The sequence below is a fragment of the Parasteatoda tepidariorum genome, chromosome 4, assembly GCF_043381705.1.
Source record: "Parasteatoda tepidariorum isolate YZ-2023 chromosome 4, CAS_Ptep_4.0, whole genome shotgun sequence".
NCBI classification, from domain to species: Eukaryota; Metazoa; Arthropoda; class Arachnida; order Araneae; family Theridiidae; genus Parasteatoda; species Parasteatoda tepidariorum.
The window spans coordinates 64,100,985-64,128,605 of record NC_092207.1 but is presented as its reverse complement, the minus strand read 5'-3'; the positions used below and the strand labels follow the sequence as shown (position 1 = coordinate 64,128,605).

The 27,621-nt window shown below is 29.8% G+C and overlaps 1 protein-coding gene across 3 annotated transcripts in view; it reads right to left on the bottom strand.

Annotated features, from left to right (window-relative positions):
• The window catches only part of LOC107452544 (proton channel OtopLc), a 114,536-nt gene that overhangs the window by 12,149 nt on the left and 74,766 nt on the right, over positions 1-27,621 (bottom strand). The window contains exons 1-2 of one of the 3 annotated variants that reach the window (XM_071179945.1): positions 9,863-9,886; positions 780-1,051 (exon numbers count right to left, since the gene is read on the bottom strand). In XM_071179945.1, coding sequence (XP_071036046.1) covers positions 780-1,051 — 272 coding nt within the window. In that variant the 5' untranslated portion in view covers positions 9,863-9,886. Of the gene's footprint in view, positions 1-779; positions 1,052-6,946; positions 7,151-9,862; positions 9,887-27,621 lie in introns of those variants that run through there. The other 2 variants (XM_016069038.3, XM_071179946.1) reach the window with 2 other exon arrangements.

Sequence of the window (27,621 nt, the reverse complement as noted above, 5' to 3'; positions counted from 1 at the left end):
AAAACTATAAAATTCATTTATACAAAGGTAATTCTACGCATTAAAAATAATTTTTATAATCATTCAATTATATATACATCACTTTATTTAATAAGAGTCGAAAGATTTTGAGTGGTAGGATACAGAAGTTTTTACATCATTTTGAACTACATAATATTAAATGACAAACTATAAATTATGAGCTGACAAATAGTTCTTCAGAAATAAAAATGCACAATTTTTTTTTTTAATTTCTCAGAAACTCTTTATCCGATTTCATTCCAATTTTGTATTCTGCCATTTAAAATGTCACAGTTTAAAACGATATAAAAATCTGTATCACTGACTGTTCGAAATATTCTCGATTTTTTTAAAAATAAAGTTATAAAAATCATAAATAATTATTAAAAAATTATTTTTTAATGGTTTTTGGATAAAAGAACGTCTTTGGATAAAATAACTCTATAATGGTGTGCAAAAATATTTTGATTTTCTTAAATAATATCTGAAATTGGCGAAAAATGCAAAAAGTGATATTATCATTAAGAGGACAAATATTTCGATGGCTCCATAATTCAATAATATATATCGCTTTATTTAGTAAAAGTAAAAAGATGGTAAGATATACTGATTTATACATCATTTTAAACTATATGATATTAAATGACAAACTACAAATTTTGTGCATAATCGATCGAATAGTTCTTGAGAAATTAAAATTGAAAAGTGCGACTTTTTTTTAAATTTCTCAGAAACTATTCGACTGATTTCATTCCAATTTTGTATTCTGTCAGAAATACCTTGTTATTTGGGCCTTCTCCGCTTCAGTTATTTCATTGAGGCTATTACTTGATGCATGTTTTGAAACTGATTCGTTGTACCTGGAAACACTTCTAGGGTAGAGTTTGGCGGTACTGTTTTTCAATGTACTCGCTTCAGAGGCAATAGCTTTGTAAGCGAAACTCGAACAGCTTCCTATGGTGTCGTCATTGTTTGGAGGACTTTTGCCACTGTCCAGAGTACTATCACTGCTCACCGAGTTTTGAAAATCTCCTTCTTTAATGTCTTCCATCTTTAATGAGAAATGCAACATTTTATAAAGAATTTATGCATCTGGTCCTGCTAAAACTGTAAAGTCGTTAAGCAAAAATGCAAATTTTTTATACTTTTGTAAATTAAATAGTAGATGTCCCAGAAATACGTGATTTATCCACTCTCCACACCTTGCCCCTCCCCGTTACCATGGTTTCCACAAATCATACAGCCAGTTTCCCGGCTCAGTATAACCTTGAGGTGCCTATTCTAATTACAAAAGGTATAGGGTTATTCCTTAAAGTGCGGAATCACGAAGGTATTGTGCTCACGTAAGTAATAGGCTTCCGTAAAGTTTGAAGTTAAAAGTTTGTTTCTTTCGTTTCTTTATTAGTAATAATACTTTAAACCATTCGATTTTCTGTATTTATTTGATGATTGGTTTTATACACTAATGTGCTGATTAACTTGATTGTTTAGGTATTGAAAATAAAATAAATAACATTATATTAATCTAAGCATACATAAACCTTGCTGCTGATCTTTCCAGCAAAGATGGTATTTTCAGTTTAACAAGCGCCGTGCAGATTACTCACGGCTTAATAAGCAATGTTCAAATTTAACATTNTGCAGAATGACCCCCGCTTATGTTAAATAGACCCCTGGGGGTCTATATAGACCACTTTGGCGACCTCTGACCTAGAAGGTAATGAACAATTTACACTTAAGCAGATCACTCTAGTTAATCTGCACACTTTCTAGTAGAATAACTGGTTTTTGAAAACATACTTTATTATGATAAGTTTAAGTTTTAAAGTTTTGTTATGACATAGACACTAGTTTAAGTGTCCATAATACGATCATGTTAAAGTTTGATAGTTTAATAAAAAGTTTTTCTTAGCCTTAATTTTGAACGTTAAGCTTCATAAAGTTTTACTTATTAATATGTTTTTTTTTCCTTTAAAAATATTTGATATTATTTTTAAATCATATTTACTCAAAAAATATCTTGTAGTTTACCAAGAAAATTTTGTATAAAGATCTGTACCCACCCCCAATTTTTTTAATATTAATTCAGTAAGACCTTACAAATTTTAATAAACTACTATAAAGCTTTAAAATCATTTAATTCCGTTGCATATTTATTGAAAATGTATAAATATGCTTCCCACAAAGCTTATAAAACATTATAAAAGCCCCATGAAACATTATAAATTGTAAATAACTGGTTTATGAATTATTTTAGCATATCAAAAATTATGATGCAGAATTTATGATTCGTGAGGTATTCCAATTCATTTGCGTATTGCTTGTTACCAAATTATTCTTTAAAATATTATTAAATAAAAAAAGTAAGACTAAAAAAATAAGTACAAACTAAAAAAAAAATAAGACAGAAAAAAGCAAGGATGAATTTGACAATAGACTAATTTAAGATAAAATTTTGTGAACAATAACAACATAGTCAACGAATTACTTACGTTTTAAAATATTTTTTACAGATTTAACAATTTTTAATACTTCCGTAATATTTTTTTACATCCAAAATGATTTCAGAATTTTTCTCATAAAAGTAAGTATTATTTGTTTTTGAAAATTTTTTCACTTTCTTGCTTTGAAAAATAATAATTTTTTCATGGTTTCGGAAAAATTTTCGTGCCTTTCAATCTTTATTTTATAAGCTCGTGCTTGTTTTGATGTCAAAAGTGACAAAAAAATGAGTAAAAAAAATTAATAAATAAAATAAGAAAAATGTGAAAAGAAGATTAGATGTTCTCAGATATAAATCATAACCTTTAAACCGAAATTTTTTAAAAATATCAAAAATCTCCAGAAAGATAAAAACTTTTTTCGATTTGAATTGATATACAATATAAGATAGCTAACATGTAAAATCACTTTTCATCTATTACTTCTTATTGCGTTGCACATTCTGTATTTCTATGTTTAAATATATTTTAAAGTAAAGGTGTTTACTTTTCAAATCCAAGTATTCGCTCATTTTGCTACGATAAGTACATTAACGAAATGTTTGTATGTATAATTTCAAAAATTATGTATTTTATAAACAAAATGATCTTGTTTTTAATTATTTTTTTCTTCTGTGAAAATGATTTTTAAGGGAAGAAAAGAACAAAAATGACAAAGATAAAAGATCAATGGTTAACACGTGAGTGGAGCAAGAGGTGCTTTTATACTTTAGGCAGTTTTTCGAGGACTCCATCGTATTATGATATGATGCTTTTGAGTGAATAATATGCTATTTTTATAACTGCAGTGAGTTTGCAACTGTTACTCATGACTTTTTTTCAAAATGGCGCAAAACGTCAGTATAGAAAAAAGCCACAGTTTTGTAAAAATGAAAATCGTCTGTGGAGTAATTTTTTAAAATTTTAAAACTTTCTCCAGTGCTAATACTATCTGGCCTCATAAAAATTTGCAAAAATTGAGAATACGGCAGTGATTTTGATACTTTTCATCTAGGTGGAAAAATGTTGCCAAATTGGCGATTTTTTAAAAAAGTTTAATAACTTTTAAAATATATAAGTTATCTGTCAGTTCTAAAGCCCAGGTAATTTTTTCACGACAAGATTACATTTATAGTATAAAATCATCGTAGTTGCTTTAAGTGTAAGTCACTCAAACTATGGCTTTTTTATTTTCCTTGGCGACAAAGCTTCGAAAAGCAGCGTTAAAGAGAATGACATTTTGGTACCTATCTACCTTAGTTTTGTTTTAGAATGCATACTATAGGGTTTTATTTTCCTACCAAGTTTAGTGAGATAAATTACTCAGCAACTAAAAAATAAAATTTCTCTAATTCTAAAATTTTCACCATTACGGAATTATCTGTTGTTAAAGGACCCAACTACAGGCTCTGAAAGCAAAATTCGTCCACTAGGTTGCTCAAATAATTACAGTTGTCCAAAGAACAGTAATTACCCAGATTTATTTTTAATTAAAAAGTTTAATAATTATAATGTAGTTAGCTTGAAACAGAACTATATTTTATAATACTATTAATGTGGTTTTATTTTTGTTATATTTAAACTGTGTTTTATTGCTTCAGGCGAAAATCGAATTAAAAAGCACGTTTATTACAAAAAGAATTATTGAAGACTGTATAATAAATTATTTTATATACAAAAAAAAAGTAATTTATCCAATATTATATTGAACTCAAAAATAGCAAAAATGAATAGTTCTTTAAAAATTTTATGCAACTATACTAAAAACTAAATAGGAAATCTTAAAATTTAATGTTTAGAAGAATAAAACTTATTTTCTTATCAACTTTTAGAATAAACTTATTACAGTAATCGAAAAAGTTAACGAATTCATAAAAACTTACCTATTTTCATTTGAAATACATCGTAGCTAAATCTGATGTAAAAGGAGAAGAATTATTTGAAAAATATTTCCCATAGTGTCGACTTTTGAAAGGTTATTTCCACGAATCAATTTTGAATTTCAAAGGTTTCGTAGTTCATATGAAATGCAAAAAGTGAAAAAAATGGACCTTTTTTAAGAAATTTCTTGTTTGAATATTTTTATAAAAGGAAACTTCTATATTTAGAGGACAATGATACTTAATTCCAAAAAGTTGATTTGCGAACGACAGTTTTGTTTCCATTGTTAGCAAAATAGTGAAAATTAAAACATTGACAAATGACACTTCTTTTTTTTATTGTGGAACTATAAATGAAAATAATGTTAAAAACCCCAGTTATGTAATCTTTTGTATACATTTTCCGTCATTTATTTACCGCAGCGTGTGAAATACAAGGTTTCCTAAAGGACGTGGGAAGAAAATTTCCTGCTTTAAATTTCAAAAATAAATAAAACCTATCTTGTTATAACGGTATAGTGGATATGAAATATGAATGAACTCTATGAGCCTCTGTTAACTATATTTCCCACATGTATCATATTCATTCTATTTTTCTATAGTTGTATTAATATTTTTTAACTCTAAAATTATTGCTCGCATTTTTCAACCCATAAATATAAAAAAGTTTACTTTTATAAATTGTTTTCACAAAAATTAATTTTATTTCTTTTAAGTGCGCTTATTTATTTTAAGTGTTTTATTTATTTTTTACTTAAGTTTCTTTTAAGTGCTTTATTTATTTTTTTAAAACATAATTTGTTTCAGTTGCGTTTATTTTTTAACTAGATAAGCTTTTTTTAAAATTTTATTTTGTAACCGTCGTTGGACTGCGGACCCAATTTTGAGTTTACGGCTACCAGTCTTCAACGCCGTAGCTTTGTAATTTTGAGCCCAATGCAGAAGACAAAGGAACTCCAGTATCAAGTATTGGAAGAAATTTCTTCTTCGTAGTGAACTTTCTGATGAAACTAACCCGCATTTGCGTTATATGGAGGGGAAAACCACGAAAACCTACCACGGTTAGTCAGGCGGAAAGGGGACTCTAACCCATGATCTATCTAAAACTGAGGATATTTTACGTCCGCACTGTCATCAGTGCGAGTCGGATGCGGAATTCGTATCCAAATGCCATCGCTGGGATTTGAACCCAGTTCTCATCATTGGGAGGCGAACGCTCTATTCCCTGAGCCACCACTGCTCAAGAATTAGTTTTGAGCCAGGTTTCGAACCAACAATCTCACCAAAGATCCTACCTTAACCAATCGAACTAACAATCTTACCTTATGGCAGAGAATAACTAAGAATAGTGAAAGAGTAACTTAGCAAATAAATTTTTCCAGATACCAAAATTTAGAATCTCCGCTACAATCTCTATGTATCATAAAAAATAAACAACTGTTGTGTTAACAGACTCGTGCAGTTTAATTTGAAAGAAAAAAATACGAAACAAAATGATTATTAAACAAAGAAAATTCATACATGTTTGACTAGCTTCAACATAAATTTAAATGGTTCTTTAATTGTAAATTATTCATTTATCCTGTATTTAACGCTATTGACCCTTAACATTTATTTTTAAAATCTTAAAATCCCTTTTTAATATTATTCTCTGCGCTTTCGATCTGGATTGTTAGTCCTCCTTAAAGTCTTAAAACTAAAAGTGTTATTCCTTAATTATATTAAAAAGTAATTAGGACAAGAATATGGACCTTTTTTGAACTAACCTACATTTGTGTTACACAGAGAGGAAAACCACGAAAATCTCCCATGGTTACTCCGACAGAAAGGAGATTCTATAACATGATCTGTCTACCACTAAGGATATTTTACGTCAGCACTATGAGCTGGGAGCAGAATTCATAATTATCAGCCATCGCTGGATTCGAACCTGGGTTGCCTTATTTAGAGGTGAGCGCTACACACCATGGCTCATGTGCCGCATTAGATGATTTATCGCAAGCTTGATGACGGAATATCTATCGTGATTCTCACCCATCTGTACGAATGGTATGGGCCCTATTTTTTAACCCTTCGAAACATGTTAACTATTAATAACATCCTCATATATTTGAAAGAAAATGAAGTTTTTAAACTATGGTTGAAAATGTATTTCATATTTTTTAATTTTATTTTTTCAAGAATTGTGCAGGCATGATCGAAAATAAAGTTTCGTTTAAATACTTATTTAAAGACACCGATCAAATTTAATCACCAACTACGATGCTTTTCTATTGACTTCAAAATATTTTTTTTTTCAACCAGAACTTTTTAAAACATAACATTTATTAAATTAAGTTTGAAAACAGAAATGTTTTGCGTTCGATATCTTTTTTTATTTTAGGTTCACTGTATTAATTAATTTTATTGGTAAGATAAAAACAATTATTCGTTAAAATCATCCCCCGTGTTATTCTCAAATGCTAGTCAAGCCATAAGACATTAAATCTCATAATTTTTGTAGGGTAAATATTTAAACAATGATTTAAAAAAAAATCTCTACAAACAAATTGAAAAAGAAAGAAAGAAAGACTTGTTATATTTTACCTGTACTTCTTCTAAAGCTATTCTGCTAACTAATTGCACAGGCATGATGATAAACAACTATCCGTTGAAATATCCATTCGCAGCTCCCATAATTTATTTTTTCAATCTTAATTACTCATACCTTTTGTCCAAAATTCAATTGCTGATACTAAAAATATTTCTTTTTCTATGAGTGATAATTTTACTCTTTTGTGTTTCATTTAGTGCAAAGATAATAAATCATTTAGCTATCTCCCTATCACCCAAGTTGGAAAGCAGTATCGATAATTTAGGATAACAGTAATTTAATAAAAATAAAACAAATATCAAAAGGGTTGAATGTGCGTATGATATCGATGATAACATTCTCAAAGAAAAAATATTTAAAATAAATTTGCATCCGTGTAAATTTTACATTGTACTGTTCATTTACATTGTATTGCTCTTTTCGTTGTAGTTAATATAATTTTTATAAATAGTCGTAGTTAATCTGTCATAAAACATAAATTATGGTTATATCTTTAATTGGCTTAGAAATTATTCTTTACAGTGTCAATAAAATTGAATATACTGAACATCGATCATAATTATGAGTATTAAACTCCTAAATAATGCGAAGGTAATAATAAGCGCTAAAATAAAATAATGAAAATAAACACCGTAAAAATTAATTTCTACAATATTTTTGGATACTTTGCAGTTTCGGCTCTTGTGAACTTCACTCACAAACTCTCGAAATTCATCATTTTCATTGTTTCGGCATAAAATATCGATATTCCCCCCAGAAAATGATTTTTTGTTAATTTAGTATAATTATTAAAGTAGAGCATTTTTGTAACAGCTCGTTGTGGGTCAGAAAGGTCATAGACTTTAAGGCTCTACAATTTCGTGATCAACGGCATGGTTGTGGCAATGTGGTCAAATTGAAACAATGTAGAAGTTTTTAAATAAGCAGCCCTTTTTACTCAAGTAGGAATTGAAATAATTTCGGAAAAAAACTATGTATGTTTACTGTTAATTTCGCAATAAAGGAGATTAAAAGCATAAATTGAAGAAGTGCAGAGATACGTATATATTTAGGACACTACAAAAAATGATATTTCTCTGAGAATAATGAAAGCTAGATCATGATTTAGTAGTGTTCATGGATAGTGTTTTCAATATAAATGTAAACAACAACACTCTCGATCTCATGACATGCTCTAATTCCTGTTAGAAAGTATACAGCTGCTTACTACAACTTATTCTGCTCGTCGATATTTTTTTTTAAATTTTGTTTTAATAAAATAATTAATTTCTTTCATTACATATAACTATGTAATTTCTTTTTTTTTAGATATTTTTGTAGGCCGAAATAGCCGGTCGGTAGGGAGCTGGGTCCATGTCCGAGAGTTCGTGGGTTCGAGCGCCGCCGGCCGAAGACTCCCCGTGTAGTTGGTGACTGATGCAAGTTAAAATTCTGTCGAGTCGCAAAGTCCTCCTTGCTCCCATAACAAATCAATACCTCTGGGGGTACTGGATTGGAGATCGATCGTTCTCTAATTCAGGTCAAAATTACGATCTGTGAATGAATTAATGAATGTATGAATTGGTCCGCCTTTTAAACAGGTGTGACGTATGATATGGCAGAAGTCGAATTCTTGACCATAGACGGCGCCACTGAAAAAACAAGAATCGCATACTCTGCCTTAAATTTGCTCGGTTTCACCAAGCAGGCTTGCCCGTGTGGTAAGTGGCATTAGAACCAACCAATTAGATATTTTTGTTTTAATAAAAGAAATTAGTTATATAATTTCTGAGCTTAAATCGGCTGTATTTCATAAGATATTATGTAATTCCGGTGAGTTTGAAAGGAAAATTTGTTTTAGTTATTTATAGACGTGTTGTTAAAAAACGTGACAAGGTTGCTATATTTAGAAAGAGCTAACTTTTTTGGTAGTTCCGATTTGGCCTATTTTTGCTTGTTTATTACTGTTTGTTATTGTTGCAAGCGTCACCATTATACGTTATCATATTGTTCGAGGTTCAAGAATAAGTCAATTTTAAAAATTATCATTTAGAAGTGTTTCATAACTATTCTTTTCTTCAAACGATGGTTCCTACGTCTTGAAATGACAGGTTTTCAAATGACGATAATCATAACTATTCTTTTTTTAAACACAAATAACAAAGGTAACAGATACACGTATACAAGAAATACTACTCAAGAGAGTTTCAAAAATCACCTTGTGAGCCAAATGGCTTCAAACTTCACCGGAAACAATGACCCGGTAGTTAAGGCAGTAAAGAGCTTGCAGTGCACCCTAGAGCAGAAAATACCATCCATAATTTTTGAAGAGCCTCATCGCATAAAGAACAAAAATAAATGGTGTACAAAGTAACTGTACGTTCCACTCTTATACATGGTGCCGAAAACTGGAGCTTCAAAAAATCAGAAAAAGAAGTTAGGAAACTTCTCAAATTAAATTGTCAGAAATAATAAGAATTTTCTGATCCAATTTATTAAATAAAGACCTTTTTAACAAAACGTTAATACCTACTGAGGAAAGGAACTTTAAACAAAGATGGAGATATCTCGGCTATGCACTAAGAACAAATCGAATTTTGCAAGCATAAGGGCACGTAACATCAAAAAGGAAAAAGAGGGAGGCTGAAAATAGTATCGCAAAACTGCATAAAAAATACATTTTAACAAAACATGATCGGTAGGATGGATGGAAATACGTTTCTTAGTCTGCGGTGTTACAATAAAAAAAAAACTAGCAGCCTTCTTCACACTTTGGTTCTTTCCAGTTCGGCAGGAAGTAGAGGGTTTGGCACAAACGTCACATATAAAGTTAACAGCAGAATGAAAGTAGGTTAAACTTACTTTTTAGCACCACAGAATAAAATGCTACCGAAGAAAGTTTTTAATTTATGTATGTTATTCGAACTTACTTATGAACCAGAGACATGAACTTTCGCTAGCAGAGATCCCTTTTAAGAACACAAATGAATTGATAGTCTCGGTGTTACGAGAAAAGACATGGTGACATGGAAATAATGAGTTCCATTAAAGCTGTTTTTCGAAAATCCGTCAATATGAAATGATGCTTTTTTGCTAATACTACTATATTATTTCTGTAACTGCTGTGAGTTTGCAACTGTTACTCATGACTGTTAGGTTTGAAAAGCATTTGAAGTTTAATGTTTTGATATTTGAAAACTCATTCCAATGCTTCACTACTTGGACTCATGAAAATTTGCAAAAACTCAGAATACGGCAGTGATTTTGATAATTTTCATCTAGGTAGAAAAATGTCGCCAAATTGGTGACTTTTAAAAAAGTTTAATAACTTTTAAAATATATAAATTATTTGTCTCTTCTAAAGCCCAGATAATTCTTCACGGCAAGATTATATATAGTTTAAAATAATCGCATTACTTCAAGTATAACGCATTTAAACTGTGGTTTTATTATTTTCCTTGGCGACAGAGCTTCGAAAAACAGCTTTAAGTCTTAGGATTCCCTAATTTTAAAAAAAATTCTTGTTTCGATTACTAACTCGTGTATTTAAATTTTTTTCATTTATTATCATTATCCATGAAAGGATAATCGAAGAAATAGAACCTTCAAGCATTTTGATAACTCTTATTTATTTGTCAATTAAAATCTTATATTTAAATGCTTTTCACTTATTATCATTAACCATGATAAAAGCATCAGAAACAAAATTTTTAAACCTTCCGTCAAATTTTAAATTGAAAACTTATTTTTTCAACTAATAAAAATAACAATTAGTTAATTTTGTTTCTAGTAAATAATTCTAAAGTTTACGAGAAATCAAAGTAGGTAAAATGCGCCAAGTGATTATCTTTATTCCGTATTGTTGTTTTTTCACACTATAGATAAGACCCGAATTCAAAGTCAAAACTTAGCACGTTTATTTGCTACCCAAACCTTGTTATCACAAGTTAGATAATAGATTTTGTTTACTTATGTTTATACTCATTTACTAACATGCTTTAATCAGAATTTTTTAGTGTACTATACAACCTTGAAATAGTTTTTTTTGTTGTTGATAGTTGATTTTTTTTCTCATTGCCAAACCACTGTTCCATTAAAGATACTAAATATAGAGTTTTACATTGTTCATGGTACAAACTATTGCTTATCACAAAATATTACGTGGAAGGTTAAGGGTATCAAGGTTGAAACAAAAAGTAACTTAACTGTTGTGTATCAGACTATTTCATCATTCTTAGATGAACTGTTACAAAAGTAATGTTCCTTCTGGAACATTGTGTCCACTTAAAGAAAACTATCTTCCTTTTGTACCATAATTGGAAGGAAATAAAACCATCATTGTGAACTAAACATTTATGTTAAGTAAGTTGATATCCAGGGCCGAAATAAGCATACGAAACTCGTCAATTGCGATAAAATTGTAAATTTGTCTTGTAAAATTGTGTTTCGGTGAATGATTTTTTCATTGGAAAGAAAAATATACATTTAAATCGATCCTTAAAGTTACCCCAAAAAGAATTTTTCTGAACAAATCAGTATTTTTTCTGTAGATGCGCCGCAAAGTCAATTAGAATTGCTTCCAAATAATATAAGCCTCAAAGCATATTATTAAGAGAATGAAACAAATTTGTTTTTGATCAACAAAGTAATAAATATACTATAATTAAACAAAGTTGCTGGTTGCCTACTGAAACTCTGCTCTGATTTCAATACTTTTAAATAATATTTATTAAATTAAAACATTTGAGTTATTTAAAACAGTAAAAATGAAGCTAATAAATAAATGAAATTAAATAAGTTATTTTAAAGTCAGTATTATTTTCACTGAAATCGGCCAGCCTTTTTTTAAATTCTTATAAAAATTTCACACACCAATAGCTATATTACATAAGTCCTCTTTTGACTAAATGTAAAAAAATGTAACAAGGGATGAAAGTGGCTATACTGATCTGTAAACGCAACTGTTATTACGTACTAAATGAAAAGCAATCAAATGGAGTTAAAAACTAAGTCTGTTGTTAGAATAATAGAGAAACTAAACAAAATAATAAGAAAAAATGTTAAAGAGAGTCGTGGGACACGCAATTATCTGGAAAAGGTAAATACTACGACAAATAAAAATACTTCAATAGATAACAAAATTTTTTATTTCAAAGAAAAAGAAATCCAAGTTTGAAATGACATTAATAAAATGTTCTTTTTACAATGTGTTACTTTCAACTTTCATTCTTTTACTAACACAATAAGTTAGTTTTAAACGCTTGTTTTTATATGTCCCGCAATTACAATTTAGTAATTATAACTTAGCCCGGGATACTGGCTGGTAGGGCGTTCGGCTCATGTCCAAGAGGTAATGAGTTTGATCCCCGCCGGCCGAAGACTCCCCGTGTAGTAAATGGTGACCCTTGCGCGTTAAATCTGTCAGGTCACAAAGTCCTCCATGTTCCCATAACAAATAATAACCTCGTATAAATGAATGGTTGTATGAATGGATCCGTCCTATACGGGCTGTGTCATGTGTATGGCTGAAGTCGTATTCTTGGCCATAGATGACGCCAATGAAAAACGAAGGAAAAACGCACCCTCTACCTTAAATTCGCTTGGTTTTACTAAGCGGGCTTACTGATATAGGCAAGTGCCATTAGTAACACAGCTAAAAAAATTAAGGAGTATTTTTCAAATAAATTTTCTTTAAAAGAATTGGCTGCTGTACAAGTATTTTACTCGCTTTTATACTTAGTTAAAAAAATACTCATTTACTATTATTCATATAATTTTAAAACTTATCTATCTTACCTCATTGTCAAGTAATCGAATAAGTTAGGGAGATGGGAGATAAATAGAACAATCGTTTTTATCTCAAATTCTATCCCTACTTTAGTTTCTTTGCACATTTAAGTAGAAATATCAATCATATTTTCCTTTTCCTTTATGCAAATCCACATGTCATTTTGCCTAGAATTTTGTATGAACATTTTTATATAATCGAAAGTATTTATTAAAATTACAGAAATTGTAAATGGCCCAGGGTCTCAGCACCGAAACTTATCCAAGCTGCAACAGAAAGTATTCAGTGAATTTTGTATTGTTAGAAATGGATTGATTTCAATAATATCCGTGAGGACGAAGGCGAATTATTGTTAAAAAGAAATTATCATTGAATTGGCAGAAAATAAGGAGAAATTCGTTATATTTTTTTTTGGGGGGGGGAGGAAAGTAATAATGATGCATAAAATAAAGCTTATGCTTAGTTCTTATCAAATAAAGATAAATTTATGACAGTGAAATTTTTCAAGAAAGCAGCCAAGAGATGATTAGAACATACACTAGCTTCCATTTTAAATATGTAATAATAGAAGACTAAGAAACGTAGTCTCTCTACTTTATTAAAACTAAAAAAAACTGAAGTTACTTTTAATAGCGAGTTTTTTCGTTATTGTTTGAATAGAAAATCGACAAAAACGTTCATACCATTTATCCTCTGAGTGTCATATTAATATTTCTCTGTCCTAAGTTAAATGGGACATTCGTCGATGATTTTATAATTTTCAAAAATCTAAGTATATATGAGAGGCCGGATTTTATTAAAGTATAATTTTTTATTCATGCATTTCAAAGGGACAAGTTAGGTATTTTTTCTAATGTATATTTTAATACTGAATTGAATAGTATCAATCTCGAGACGATAGAACCAATAGTTTAGAAATTATAAGTGTTCTACGCACAAAAACTACAAATTTGTACTTGTAACTTTTTACGCATCTGATATTGCTATCTAAATAAGTAAGACATTATTTCATATGTATTATTTTACGATAAATCGAATGAGACTATACACAAGTGAATGGAACAAATAGTTAAAAAGTTGCAAGTGGTTTTATGCATCAAGCGTGTTATTTTCGTCATGATTTTGTCCACTTCTTACTTGGCTAACCAGAATCTATTTGAATATGTGAGGTATATTTTGCGATGAAACTTTTTTTTACAGAATTGAATTAAATAATATATATATANCTATATTTCTATATATATATGTAATACAAAAATTATAAATACTTTTGTATTAATAAAAGAATTAAAACTCTTTCGGTTTCATAAAATGTCTTTGTTAAAGAGTAAGAGTAGAGATATTCTATTTTGGGAATTCAAGGCTGAAAACATACCGTTGAATAATAATTAGATTAATATTTCAAAGGAGGAGTTATTTTTAGAATCTTGTCCCTCTTTCACTTCCATATTAGGAAGCATTAAATGATTTTCCATAATGCGTAGTGTTACAAAGGTAAGTACGACTGGAATCTAATTACCGTACAGAGGAAAGTAGGGGAGTTTTAAGTATTATTTATAATTACACAACAAAGCTTTATGGGAAAAAATCTTAAGTATTAATTTCTCCGTCGAAAAAGTCTCATCTTGCTTGACTACCAAGTGATGTGGTATAAGATATTTTCCTCCAAATTTAATAGGTTTTCCGTTACAGGTTGAAGATCAAATTTAGTTTGAAATTATTTATAGATTACTAAGTTTTATATATTTAAAAGCAACCAATCTCTATTTAAAATATCTATAAAGCATAAGTATTAGACCCTAATTTCAAATTTAACTTCACTTCAATTTGAAAATTTTGAATTTCTAAACACCCCCATGAAAAAGTTATACCTACATGCTTGGTTAAACACAAGCTCAGAAATGTTCAGGTATGTTTCATTAAGTTTGTGATAAGTAACAATTTAAATAATCGTCCGAATATTTATCAGAGTAATATATTTGTTTACATAAATATAATATGTATCTTAATGATTTTCGTAAGATTTTCTTTTCACACTTCCCCATTAAGCGGGAGAAAGTAATTCCTTTTAGACTCTGCAAGACCTAACTTTTAATTAAACGGATTCGAGCAAATTTTTCCGACTTCAACTCCTACTTATGCAAAATTTACTTCATCTTGATTCAAATTATTTTTCGAATTTATACAAAGAGTATTTTTACAGGTTGTCTTAAGTTGTTACCATCTCAAAATAGATGGCAGCACGAAGCCTATATAAATTTCAAGTTCATTTTGGAAAAAGATACGATATTCGAAGCCTATTCAATTCCTATTATAAAATAAGTTTTTTTCCCTTCTAAATTCGAATAAAAGTATGAATTTGCATTTATTGTACTTTTGTTTTATTTCCGAATCAAAATAATTGCTTCAAAATAATAAGTGCTTCAACCAAATAACCAACCAAACTTTAATTATTTTGAAGCGCTTACTGTGAACCAAATAAGTGCTTCAAAATAATTAAAAACACTTTTTTCTGTTCTCCCTTTAAAAAGTTTCTCAAATTTTGGTATGAGAATTTTCTTTTCTTTAATTTTCTACCGTTAAGTTTTTGAACAAAAATGGAAATAATTTTAAATTTAAAAATAAACTTTATAGTCACACAATTTAATGACATTGAACCTCTAACTTTCGGTTTTTCAAATTTAAATTAAGCATTTTCATAGCGATAATGCATAGCGAAAACCAGACGGATACCGTTTTTGTGTCATAAAACTCAAACAGTGCAGAAACACTTATGAATTACACTGAAATGGTTTCAGAAAAACATTCACAAAAGTTCGTTCGGTTTGTTCGGACGTAGAAAGTTCGTTCGGACGGCAAAAAGGTAATCGATTAAATCTTTCGATTATAGTAATCAATTACTCCTAATCATGATTTCAACACATTATAATTTTGATTACAGCTGCGATCGTGATTATAGCAATCAATTACTTATAATCGTGATTACAATTTACCATAATTTTGATCAGAACTGCAATCGTGATTATAATAGCGATTACGGTAATCAAATACTTGTAATTGTAATTACAAGTCCCTATAATTTTCAATACAACTGTAATCGTGTAATCGAATACAGTAATTAATTACTTTAAATCTTAATTACTATCATATTACAATAATTATTAAAAAAAATGAATGATATTTCTTTGTTATTTTATTTGATAATAGTCGAAAAATTTTAGATTGTATGTTATAATTTTTTTTGCATTATTTTAATGAATGTAATTTTACATGGCAGAATATAAAATTTGAGGGAAATCTATCAAATAGTTCGTGAGAAATCGAATTTTAAATATATGACAAAAATTTGATTTTTAAGAAACTACTCAACTGATTTTCGTTTCAATTTTTTGGATGCTTCTTACACTATTGTATTAACATATTTTGCTTTGGCTACATTAATACAATATTAGAAAGCACTCCTTTTTTCGGATTTAATCGTGTGGGCTGATGACGAGATTATATCTTTAAATTATTTTGTTTTCCGGCTTTTCGATTTTTTTTTTAAATAAAAATGTTTTAAAAATATTTTATTTTAATAATTTTTTTCCCTCTCTTTTGTTTAATCTTTATTATTTTCCACGTTTTTTTCTATATTTTAAACTTATTTTATGAGTTCCATATACTTGCAGCTTATCCGCAGTAAGTAAAACTTATTATTTTTCTTAATTTTCTTTCTTTTTCTCCCTTTTGTCTTCATTGTGCTATATATATATATATGTTCAGTCGGCAAAAAAAAGATACCACCCTGCTTAACTTTCCTTCTAATGATTGGATTTTCACGTACTAAATGCAAATTTTTATTATTTTCAAACTTCGCAGCATGCAAATTTTGAGTTTGACGTCGAAGATAACTATTTATTGGTAGCGAATTTGATTTAGCTTTTAACTTAATGTAAGACAAAGAGGAAAAGAATGATCGACATTCAATAAATGCGTTATTCCGATGAGTGCGATGCCTCAACGAAGTCATTTAAATGAATTAGAAGCTTAGAGAGTTTTTTGGAGACTGGAAATGCTGGCCGAAGATCTGGGCCAGGGCATAGACGTGCAACAACGTCCAATGAAGACCGTTATTTAACGCTAACGGTTCGGAGGTACCAAAATTTGAATGCCACTCTTCTTCAACCAACAACAACTTCGCTCGGTTACTGGCACCACAGTTTCGACACAAACTATCCGAAACCGCCTTCACGCAGAGGTCTGTATGCTCGCCGTCCAATGGTATGTGTCACGTTAACAGCAAGACACCGTCGCGCCAGCAGGGAGTGGGCAACAGAGCATGTGAAATAGAGGAGAAATGAATGGCGCAATATTCCTTTCTTTGACGAGTCCAGTTTTCTTGTTCATCCTGATAATCCACGTACTTTCATCTGAAGGGAGTGTGGTACTAGAAACAATCGCGCGTGCATGAAAGTGTAAGATTTTTTGGTGGGGGAGTGATAGTCTATGCTGGCATCGCCATTAATGGGTGCACCGATCTCCATATCACTCAAAATGGAGCTCTAATCGGTATCCGATACAGGGCTGAGATGCTGAAATCTATTGTAATCCTTTACGCTGCAGCAATTGGATATTACTTCATATTAATGGGCGGCAATTGCATTCTACATCGTGTTAACTATGTGATTGATTTCCTTTTGGAGGAAGGAACCATACGAATAGATTGGCCAGCTTGTTCTCCGGACATGAACTAAATCGAGCATTTTTGGGACATTCTTAGCAAATGTTTACCACCTGCCACCACCGCAAACTCTCCAAGAACTGGAAAGAGCTCTTCTGGAAGAGTGGGGCAGAATACTCCAGTCCCTCACTAATAACCTGATTGACTAGATGCCTTGAAGGTGTTCAACGTTGCCAGTAATCCGGGGAAACCATATCCCCAACTAAATACGATTTTCTTTTAAGGAAACATAAATTTTTATTTGTTTTTCTCGTATATAAACCATAAATATTAATTAAAAGTAATTTTTTGTATGGAATTAATTATCTTTGATAAATAATTTTATAAAGGTATGCAAAAATTTCTCAATTCATTTAAAAGTCTACAAATATGGTGAAATACGCAAAAAGTTAAATTAACACTAAGCACCTTGGATCGCTCTGAACCATATTTACCAGATTATCGCTACCCCCTATATTTTGGGGGACGGAAATCCAAATCTGCAAAAATAGAGGCAAGTTTATTCAGAGAAAGTGCGTTTTGTGTCTAATTTTTCGTAACTTAAAATATCGTCTTAACTTAATTAGCATATTAAAGGTCACCTCTTGAATCCTAGAATGCGAAGATTCAATCATTAGATTAAAAGTTATTCAGATTAATACTTTTTTTTCGCCTACTGTACAATGCTTGTGTTCAGAGGAAACGAAAGATTTCACACTGTCCTTTTCCTTGCTTAAATAACTCTAAATTAGCAAATCTTTTGCTTGATATTGCGACAAAAACGATATACAAATTAAGATAACAATACATATATTTTATAAGATAAGTTGTAGACAAATAGAAATGTTGTAGACCATTAAGGCATCGGGGGTGCGACTGTTCTTGTTCTCCAGTGGTGCCATCTCTGGCCCAAAAATTCGGCTGCTGCCACACTTATACGTCACACCCATTTAAAGAGCGGAATAATTCATACACTCATTCATTCATCCATAGATCGCAACTTTGACCTGAACCAGAGAATGATCACTCTCCAATTCAGTACCCCCAAAGGTATAATCTATTATGGGAACATGAAGGACTTTGTGACCCAACTGATTAAACGTGTACTAGTCACCATTTACTACACAGGGAGTTTTCGGCTGGACAAGTCCCAAGTTTTTTGGAGACAAGTCCCAAAAAATCCAGTCCCACAAAAAGAAAAGAACACGCATAAAAAAAAAAGAGTTAACTTGTAATCCATGATGCAATAATTTGTCCAAGTTTACATTTTATTTTTTACCACATCCTGCATTTTATTTAAAAGAATTTAATTCATTAAACGTATTTTAATTTATTTATTTTAGTTATTTCTCTACCATTATAGATAAAAAATGATAAATTTTAATTTTCAGCACTTTTTTAAAAGTGAGGAATATTTTCTTAGATATTTTGGTCATGAAGCAAAATCCCCTAAACTCAAATAATAAGATATGTATACGCCCCAAAACTTTCTAAAAGTACACTTAAACAGCATTTTTTTTTAAAATTTAAAATGATTCTTCCCTATGTAACTAGGCGGCTCAGTCCCCTGTTTGCCGCCCCTCACCAACCCCAAAGATTACTTCCCAAAAACTATTGTTTCCATTTACGAAGCAGTTTTTCCACTAAAGTTAAAATTATTCCCTAACTTATCTGTGCTAAAAGGAATTCTGTTTGCTTACGCTTGTGCCTCCACTTTCCACGTTCAAATATTATTATCTATCAATATTATAAATATTTAGATCTATTGGTGAACAGAAGCAATTATTCTGATTGATAATTTTTTAAAATAACATTTATATTGTTATAACATTATTTTGTTCAAGCAAATTTGATGAGTTCTCAACCGTAATTTAATCGCTTAATTTAATCGTAATTTAATCGTAATTAATCGTAATATTTTCGCTTACTAAACGGGCGGATATATTAAATACCTTTTTTGCTTGTGAATCATTGTGCATGAAGGTGATCGTTAAGTTTTAAATAAATCATTAGATCTCTTTAACTGTAGTTTATAACAGTACATTAATGTTATTTGCGTCAAAATAATAATTGCAAAACGGTAAGTAAGATAAGAACACCTTTCTAAATAACTTTATCTTTAAATGTAGAGCAGAATTACATTATAATAATAATTAAAAAAAAGTAATTCTCTAAGTTTTAAACTCTTGAATTAAAAGCGTAATAGCATAAAAAAATTACTTGAAATTAGGGATACAAAAATATTTTATTTGAAAACAATACCTTTATGACTTTTATTAATTTTATGCTGATGACAACCAAAACAATATGGAAACGAATGAGGAAAAACTGGATCCTACCACGTGATTTTTCCGGCCAATAAAAATACACGGACAACAATGGAAAACTGCGAACCATCATTAGATTTTTATTTGTAGCAAGATTAAAAACTTTGACAGACGAGGGTAAGCCCAGTATAATTTTTACACAGGTAATCGTTTTGTAAATGCATACATACAAGCAGAAAAAAAAACCTTAAAATATTATTATTTTTAAATTATAAAATTTTTGAAAATGCTTCCCAATCTATTTGAAGTGGAGTTTCTATTGAATATACAAATAGGTCTCTTAAATAAACAGTTCTTGTCCAACAGAACATTTTATCTTCGAAATGCATAGTCAGTAAAACTTCATTTATATGTGGCGAACTACAGTACCCATAACCGTATAAATTCCAAAGTACTCGAATGCTCCCGAAAAACTTTTTCTCTCTCGTATCTTTTATCACACTTCTAGTATTTATTCTTCCCCCAAAACAGACAATATTTCATTTCTTTTGTCTATTCGACGGAAATAAATACATTTCGAGAGATTCAAACCCCACGAATTTGAAGACTCTGAATCAAATGCGGTCTCTATAAAAATACAAGATACGTTGAAATACAAGAAAAGATACATAAAAATCCTTTAATACAGAAGAACCGCAAGTTTTTATGGCATTTTTCTTTCCTTCAAAAAGAATCAATTGCTTAAATCCTGCTGTAGTCAGCTAAAATTACGATTTTTTTTTATTCTTTCTTTTTTTTTTTAGTTGAAAAAGTTTTCTAGGAACCATCTTTCGATATGGAGTGTGATTTTTACTGCTAAAAGACAGACTGTTTTGGGAGGGGGATGGAAAACTATGATTTCGAAGATGAAGTACTATAATAATCAGTAAATTTTTCTCCCAACGAATTTATCTGAAGTCGGAACCGTAAAACTGAAGAAAATACATTTTTCATCTGAAACCGCTCTTTTACATTATTTTTTCTCTCAGATTTATTTGTTAATTTAAATTTCTGATAAAAAAAATAGACGAACGAATTTGAATAACGGCGAGTTTTTTTATAATATAGTTATCAGAAAAAAATTCTTTCGTTTAAATAATCTAAAATTAATTAAAAAAATTAACAATTTAACTTATTTATTTCATTTTATTTTTTAGTTGCGGATTTTCAAATCAACAAAACTAATTGTAATACTCTTTTTATTGATTCTGTATAAATAGCACATTTTATTGAAGTAAAAGGTCAGGCAGGAAAAAAAAAAACTGTTTGAGTATATAATTTCAATTTCAATCAGAGTACTTTGTTCGTTTTTTGTACTCCTGTGTAGCAGATGAGAAATCGAGTTGATTATTTCTTCAGCCTTAGATTACTTTCCTGAAAAATCATGAGCTTATTTTATTAATTGCCTTTCATTTATCTATATATTATAACATAAGAACGGTCTAACACAGCTTTCTGTTGCTATCAGTGCATTTTTATAGACGGGAAAAATCCCATGCTAGGATCCAGTTTTCCCACTTTCATTTCCATATTTTTTGTTTATCGTTAACATAAAACTAATAAAAGTCATGAAGAATGGATTAGTAGAAAGTAATGAAGAATGGATTAGTAGAAAGTAATGAAGAATGGATTAGTAGATATTAATGAAGAATGGATTAGAAATGGATGAAGAATGGACATATAGAATGGATTAGCATCCCTAATTTAAGGGTGTTTACCAATAATACTAATTTTTCTCGTTCTTCTTGGATATTATTGTGTTTTCAATTGTTTTCTAAATTAAATGTTTAAAACTAAAGGAGTTGTTTCTTTATTAAAATGCAATTCTATATGATATTTTCCTTATTACGCTATATTTTAAAATAATTTTTTTAAAATCGGGGGGTCTACCAGTTTTATAATTATTTTTGATGTCTTTAACTGTCGTATAATATATAATAGTACGTTAATATACTATTATATATTATACAACAGTTTCACAATGTGATAGATGTATTAATTCTATTTAATACATCAATCGGTTTGGTAAACGAAAATAAACTGCGGTTGTAAACTCTTCGAATTTGTTATTACAATATACTTTCAATTTTAAATGTAGTTTTAAAAAATAATTACCAAGAAAAATTATTTTTGTTCAAAAATAGATCTTTACTATGAAAGAAATGTTTGGACGTGAAATGTGGGGGCAAGCAAACATAATTCTTTTTAGTGCATAGATTTTAAGTGGAATTCTAATTAATTCGAATTTACTTATTTCGTAGAAAAACTGTTTTAGGTCAAAAAACAACATTTATTTCAAACCAATTACCGGGATTGGTGAGCGGTAGCGAAATAGATCATTGAAATAAAATTAAAAAATTACTGCTATATTAATTAAATTAAAATGAAAAACTAATTTTGCATTTGTTCGACGTAAAACAAAAGAGGTCTGGCGCATCAGTTTTGAAAAGATACGAGGAGAATTCTCGGGGGTCATGGTTGTCCATTACGAATGTCACTATCTCTCAATCTAATTTGAAAAAAAATAAATTTTGTTTCTATGTTTAAGGCTACTTGAAAGAAATAGTTTTTAAAACATTATTTTATTATTTTCTTTTTTTAGTTTTGTTTCTGGTAATTTGTTTTCGTCAGAAAGTGGACGAACTTTCGATTGGCAATAAAATATTAATAAATTTTTTCGGCGTAAACAATCGTAACTTTTATTGTTATCAAGTACAGAGTTCGAGTTAAAATTAGGGCTTTTAACCGTTCCGGAAAATTTTCGAAAATTTATATTAACAAAAATTTCTTTTTCAAAAATAAAATAAAGTCAACAAATGATGAAAATTTGTATTGTCATCAAGCACTTAACCCCAGTTTAGATTTGAATGCTTTAGCTATCTGACAGTAGTCAAAAGTTTGATTGTCAGATTCAACCCTTACAAACACGATCGCAAGATTAATAATAACGTTGTAAACTGGGCCGTATAATAAATCAACCGCAATGGCTCAGTGGTTAAGAATAACATTATGAAGAACTTCAGTTCGATCCCCAATAGCGGTTTAAAGCCCACTCAGATTCAAACCGATGAGTATCAGTTTGTCTGGTAAGTAAATGCAGTCTATGCGCAATGCTAACGATGTTCCCCTAATCATGTAGCTTATCACAAAATCGTGAACTCTTAACCTCGGTTGAGAGAATGTTTAACTTCATAATCAGTTTACAATTAAAGCTTTATAGTTACGCGGTTAAATTTGTATCAGTTTTCTGAAAATTTAACTGTATGCACCTTCATACATTGAAAACATGAATCTCATAATATAAGTGATAAACGACTGCAACTGTTTTTACACATAATTTAAACTCAGTTTTGAAACATTAATATGAACTAAAAGTAATAAATGTGAATTTTTTTAAAGCATCCTACCAGTTTTTATTACTTTTATAAGAAAAAGCATTACGTATGATAAGAGCTTAGTAATTAACTAGTTATCTTCAATTAATATATTTTTTTCGAACGAAATAAAAATTCTTAAGGTAGAGTGTTCTTAAAATATGCAGGAGACGTATTCAGCCTTTCAAACGGATTTCCACTTTTGAGTAATTAACACATTTACAGCTCTTAACACTTAAATCATTATTGAATGCTAAATGCATTCTTTCATTAGTGTTAATCATATCCTGCAACCGATTTTAATTATCAGTTGGGTAAGATAAAAAAAAATTAGCATTTTTTTTTATTCCTTTCCAATTTTTTTTTCCCATCTCCTTCTTCATTTAATGAAAAAGTTCCTCAAAAAGTTTGCTCATCGGGAATATGCATAATGTAATTAATAAAAACATTAATTATTTCAAGTATTCGTAATTAAGTCCGTTATTACAGCGCTTGAATACTAAGATTACATATCAATTAAGAAAGAGCCAAACGAGTCTTTAAGAAAAAGAATTATTAAGGGGTGAGGGGGTCTTAGAATTAGAAAAAAAATGAATATTTATTATTTTTTCTTCACTATCACGAAGTTAAACTTAAATTTGCTTATGTTTTTTTTTTTTTTTAAATAATTTGCAACTTTTTTGGTGCATTCTTTTGGAAGCAATTAAATTTTTTTGAGGAGAGTAATTTAACTTCAATATATGAATAATAAATTAAAAGCAATAGTGCAGTCATATATGATTTAGATTTTAAACGATAAGAAAGTGTTTTTAATTGCTACTTATTTATTTAAAGAGAGATTTAACCGTGTTGGTTCCATCCTCAATGTGATATCAACATGTCTTCATGAAAAATGAATGAAATTAATTTATTCTAAAATTTAATGAGACTTTTTGAGGTGAGCAATGAAGTAAAAGAGAATGCGCATAGTTATTTGAAAGCACATATGTTCAAACCCCGGTATAATGAACCTGATATATAGTGAACTCTCGGTTGTAAGGAACTTTTTTCCAATTTAACTAGCATTAATTTATACGCTTATAGTGGACATCAGAAAAATTAGTGGTTCGTTTATAGTTGACTTTTTAATTTCTCTAACTTTAAATTTGCAGGGGTTGCGATAGCAAATTACGGCATTCCTTTATTCTTGCATGCTCTTTGTTTTTAAACTAGGACGAAAAAATTGTTAAACAGCACACTCCTCTTAATATTCCTTCCCCTTTATGTTGAAAAAGAACATGAAATTTGGCAACTTTTATCTCGGCAATGGAATTCAACGTTCTGTTTTTTTCTTGTAGAAAACGATTTAAGAATTTACTCTAGAAAGAATCTAGTAGAAAATACTAGATTCTTTACTATTTGTTGAAAAAGTTGGCAAGCTCTACTTAAAATCTAGTTGTAATCGAAAATCACTAATTTCTTCCCTTTAAAATTTGTTAATCAAACATTCGTTTGTCACAAAGAGAGTACTAAGACAAAGTTTAAACTAGGTTTAACAAAACTGAAGTTAATAAAAATTATTTATTATAAAAACAATTTAATACAATTCATAAACAGGTTAAAGAAATCTTATTTTTATTACATAACTAAAAACATACACACATATTTTTATGGTGAACTTCTGTTTCCATATAAGTATAGCAGCGTAGAAAACTCCAACTCGTATTGGATTGTAAACAACTTATTAACGATATCCAAAGTTAGTCAAAATTGCTGTTTTCGGAAGCAGAAATAATTCAAGTATGGTGTGCATGCGTGTGAGATTGGTGTAAGCTTTATCCACCTTAGGTGTTTAGATATAAATTACAACCCATGAATTGTATATAAAAGCTCAATTAGGTGTTAACTAGGAATTGTTCTTTCACACAATTTTTTAGATTATTCAGCATTATTCGGAAGCATATTACACAGTTTTTACAATATCATTTTACAGTAATGAATTATCGTAGATTTAGAACGGACGAATAACTTACGCATTTTAAAATTTTTTTAACTTTTTTTAAAAAATTATTAATTTTGTGAGATTTTTCCCCTGGGTAAAATTAATCAAAATCAAAAAATAATTCTCAAATATTTCTTAATAAGTCCAGATAATGCAGCGTTGGAGTCATATTTTCAAACATTAAAAAAATTATGTCGCAAATGGTTTTGGTTTTCGCAAAGCAGTGGCTTTTTTGCCTATTAACGTTTTACACCTTTTTCAGAATCAGCACAGAGAGCGATGGCTAAAGATAGGCTTAACATGACCTGAGTGTCACGAATAACCATCGCAAAATCACAGTTATGAAAATTTGCAATTACGTATTTGCCAAAGAAGTGGATGTTATTCGTGTGAAAGCAAAACCTTCAGTAAGCAGCCTCAAACTGTTCACATGACAGCATTTAAAGTGAATGTGAAGCCATTCTAAAGATAGATGAGCCCAGATCAAACTTTTTACACTTTGTGGAACGATATTTTGAGGTAGTTCCTTTGCTCTTACTCAGTGTGCAGAACAGATATAAGAAGTCATTACTGTTCGATTTCTTTTAATCGTTTCATCAACAACAGTAATGGATCATTGGAGATCATAGTATTTCCATGTCTTGGCAGACTCACAATTTATGAACTTTTTTCACAAAAGCTTTTGTCCCTTTTGTTCACAATCAATGGTCCTGGAGTAGGACTTCATAGACTTTTAAGACAACGAATCCCTTTCACGGGATAATACTTAATTCGAACCTCAATTGTAAAAGTTGTACTTAAAGTTTGTAACAAATTCAAGTTTAACAAGCGAGTCCAGCTCATTCATTTTCAGGTGAAAGAGGGGTTTATCTCTATGAAAATAAATTTTAAGTAGGTAGTAGAAATTCGAAACTTTATTGACGAAATCCGGAATACAAAAATTGTAGCTGTTGTCCTATATTTTAATAAAATTTAGACCGCTTTTTTAAAGCTTGAAGAGCTGAATGTTTTGGTAGAGAAAAATAATCGAACCAGAGTATTCTTAGAATCCTCTTTTCTTATCAACTTGGATTATCTAAAGTACACATTATATTCATATTTAGAAAATATTATATTTATATTAGTTTAAAACCAATAATTGTCTATATGCAATTTCATAAAAGCAGAAAGCTAATGTTGCTCTGATTTCCATTCCATAACATGCTGGCTCGCAAACATTGGCCCAGGTTCCATGATGTATAGGTTTCTTTGGTAATTTTCATTACCCAATTACACAAAATTAAACAAATATTTTTAATTACCAATTATTTAATTTAATAAATAGTTGTAATGCTTTTATTTTGAGTTGAACTTATACTATTTTGAGTCAATATTCATTCATTCATGTGCAAAATACAAAGTAACAATTCAAGGGCATCTACAGCACGGTCGAAAAAGACATTGCTGAGTCAGCTGGTGAAGAACCAGGGGTCGTAAGTTCGATCTTAGCAGCCAACTAGACAGCCGGTTTACACAAGCGGCAAGGTGTTTGTTTAATTTGCTGTTGCTGAAAGTCTTCTCATTGGTTGTGCTGTGGAAGCTTGGAGAAAGGGGTACAAGCTCAGGCGTTGTGCAAGTCGTCCCACATTAGCAAAAATTACGTGGCATTACTGCCATGGCTGATAAAAAGAAACATAAAAACTTAAATTATCTAGTTTACTAAGTGAACTATCCATATGCATTCGTTTTTCAAATTTAATTTGTTTTCAAACAATTTTTGAAGCAGAAATTAATATATTGTGATTTTAATTCTGACATAGAATGGAAAAGGTCATCATAGATTCAATCAAAGCTCTTTTTCTTAAGATTTGCTGAAACTAATGATCGATATACCTTATCTTTTGATGTTTTATTCTAAAAGAAAATTTACAAATTAGAAATATTATTCTTCCAATAAAAACTTTGCTAAATAGAGACAAGGGGAGAAAAAACTAGTATTTTAACAGTCAGGGGAAACAGATGTAGATTTTTGGTCATTAGCATTATAAGCACGTGGTTTTCTGTTCAACACGAGTCGCTTTTTGAGTTTCTCATTAATATTTATCATTTTGAATAAATAATTGCATTGTAGCTTTACCGTTGTTTTCGCACAACCAGGATTAGTGGTGGAATATGCAGAAAAGCATAAGAGGTGATAGTGGAAGGGGATATAAAAAACATACCGGAATAAATGAAGGGGTTTTTTGAATGTTAATCTCAGTGGCGTTATTAAGGTTGCCAAACCTACTTAGAAAATTTTTATTCCCGCCAACTCTCTTTCTTTTTTATTTCACTTAGAGCATTAAAAAACAGCTTATGCGAAATGGTATGCGTTTGTTAAAGCTGAGTAATTCCAGATTTTAATTTTTCTTCCCCAACGCGTTATTTAATTCTGCAATCAATAAGAGCGATTTGGTTTTCTGAAAGAAATTATCCTTAGAAATTTAGGGATTAATTTGAAATGCAGCGAATTTTGTTTTTTAAATACACCATTTTCGAAATGTAAGTTTCAAAAATTGT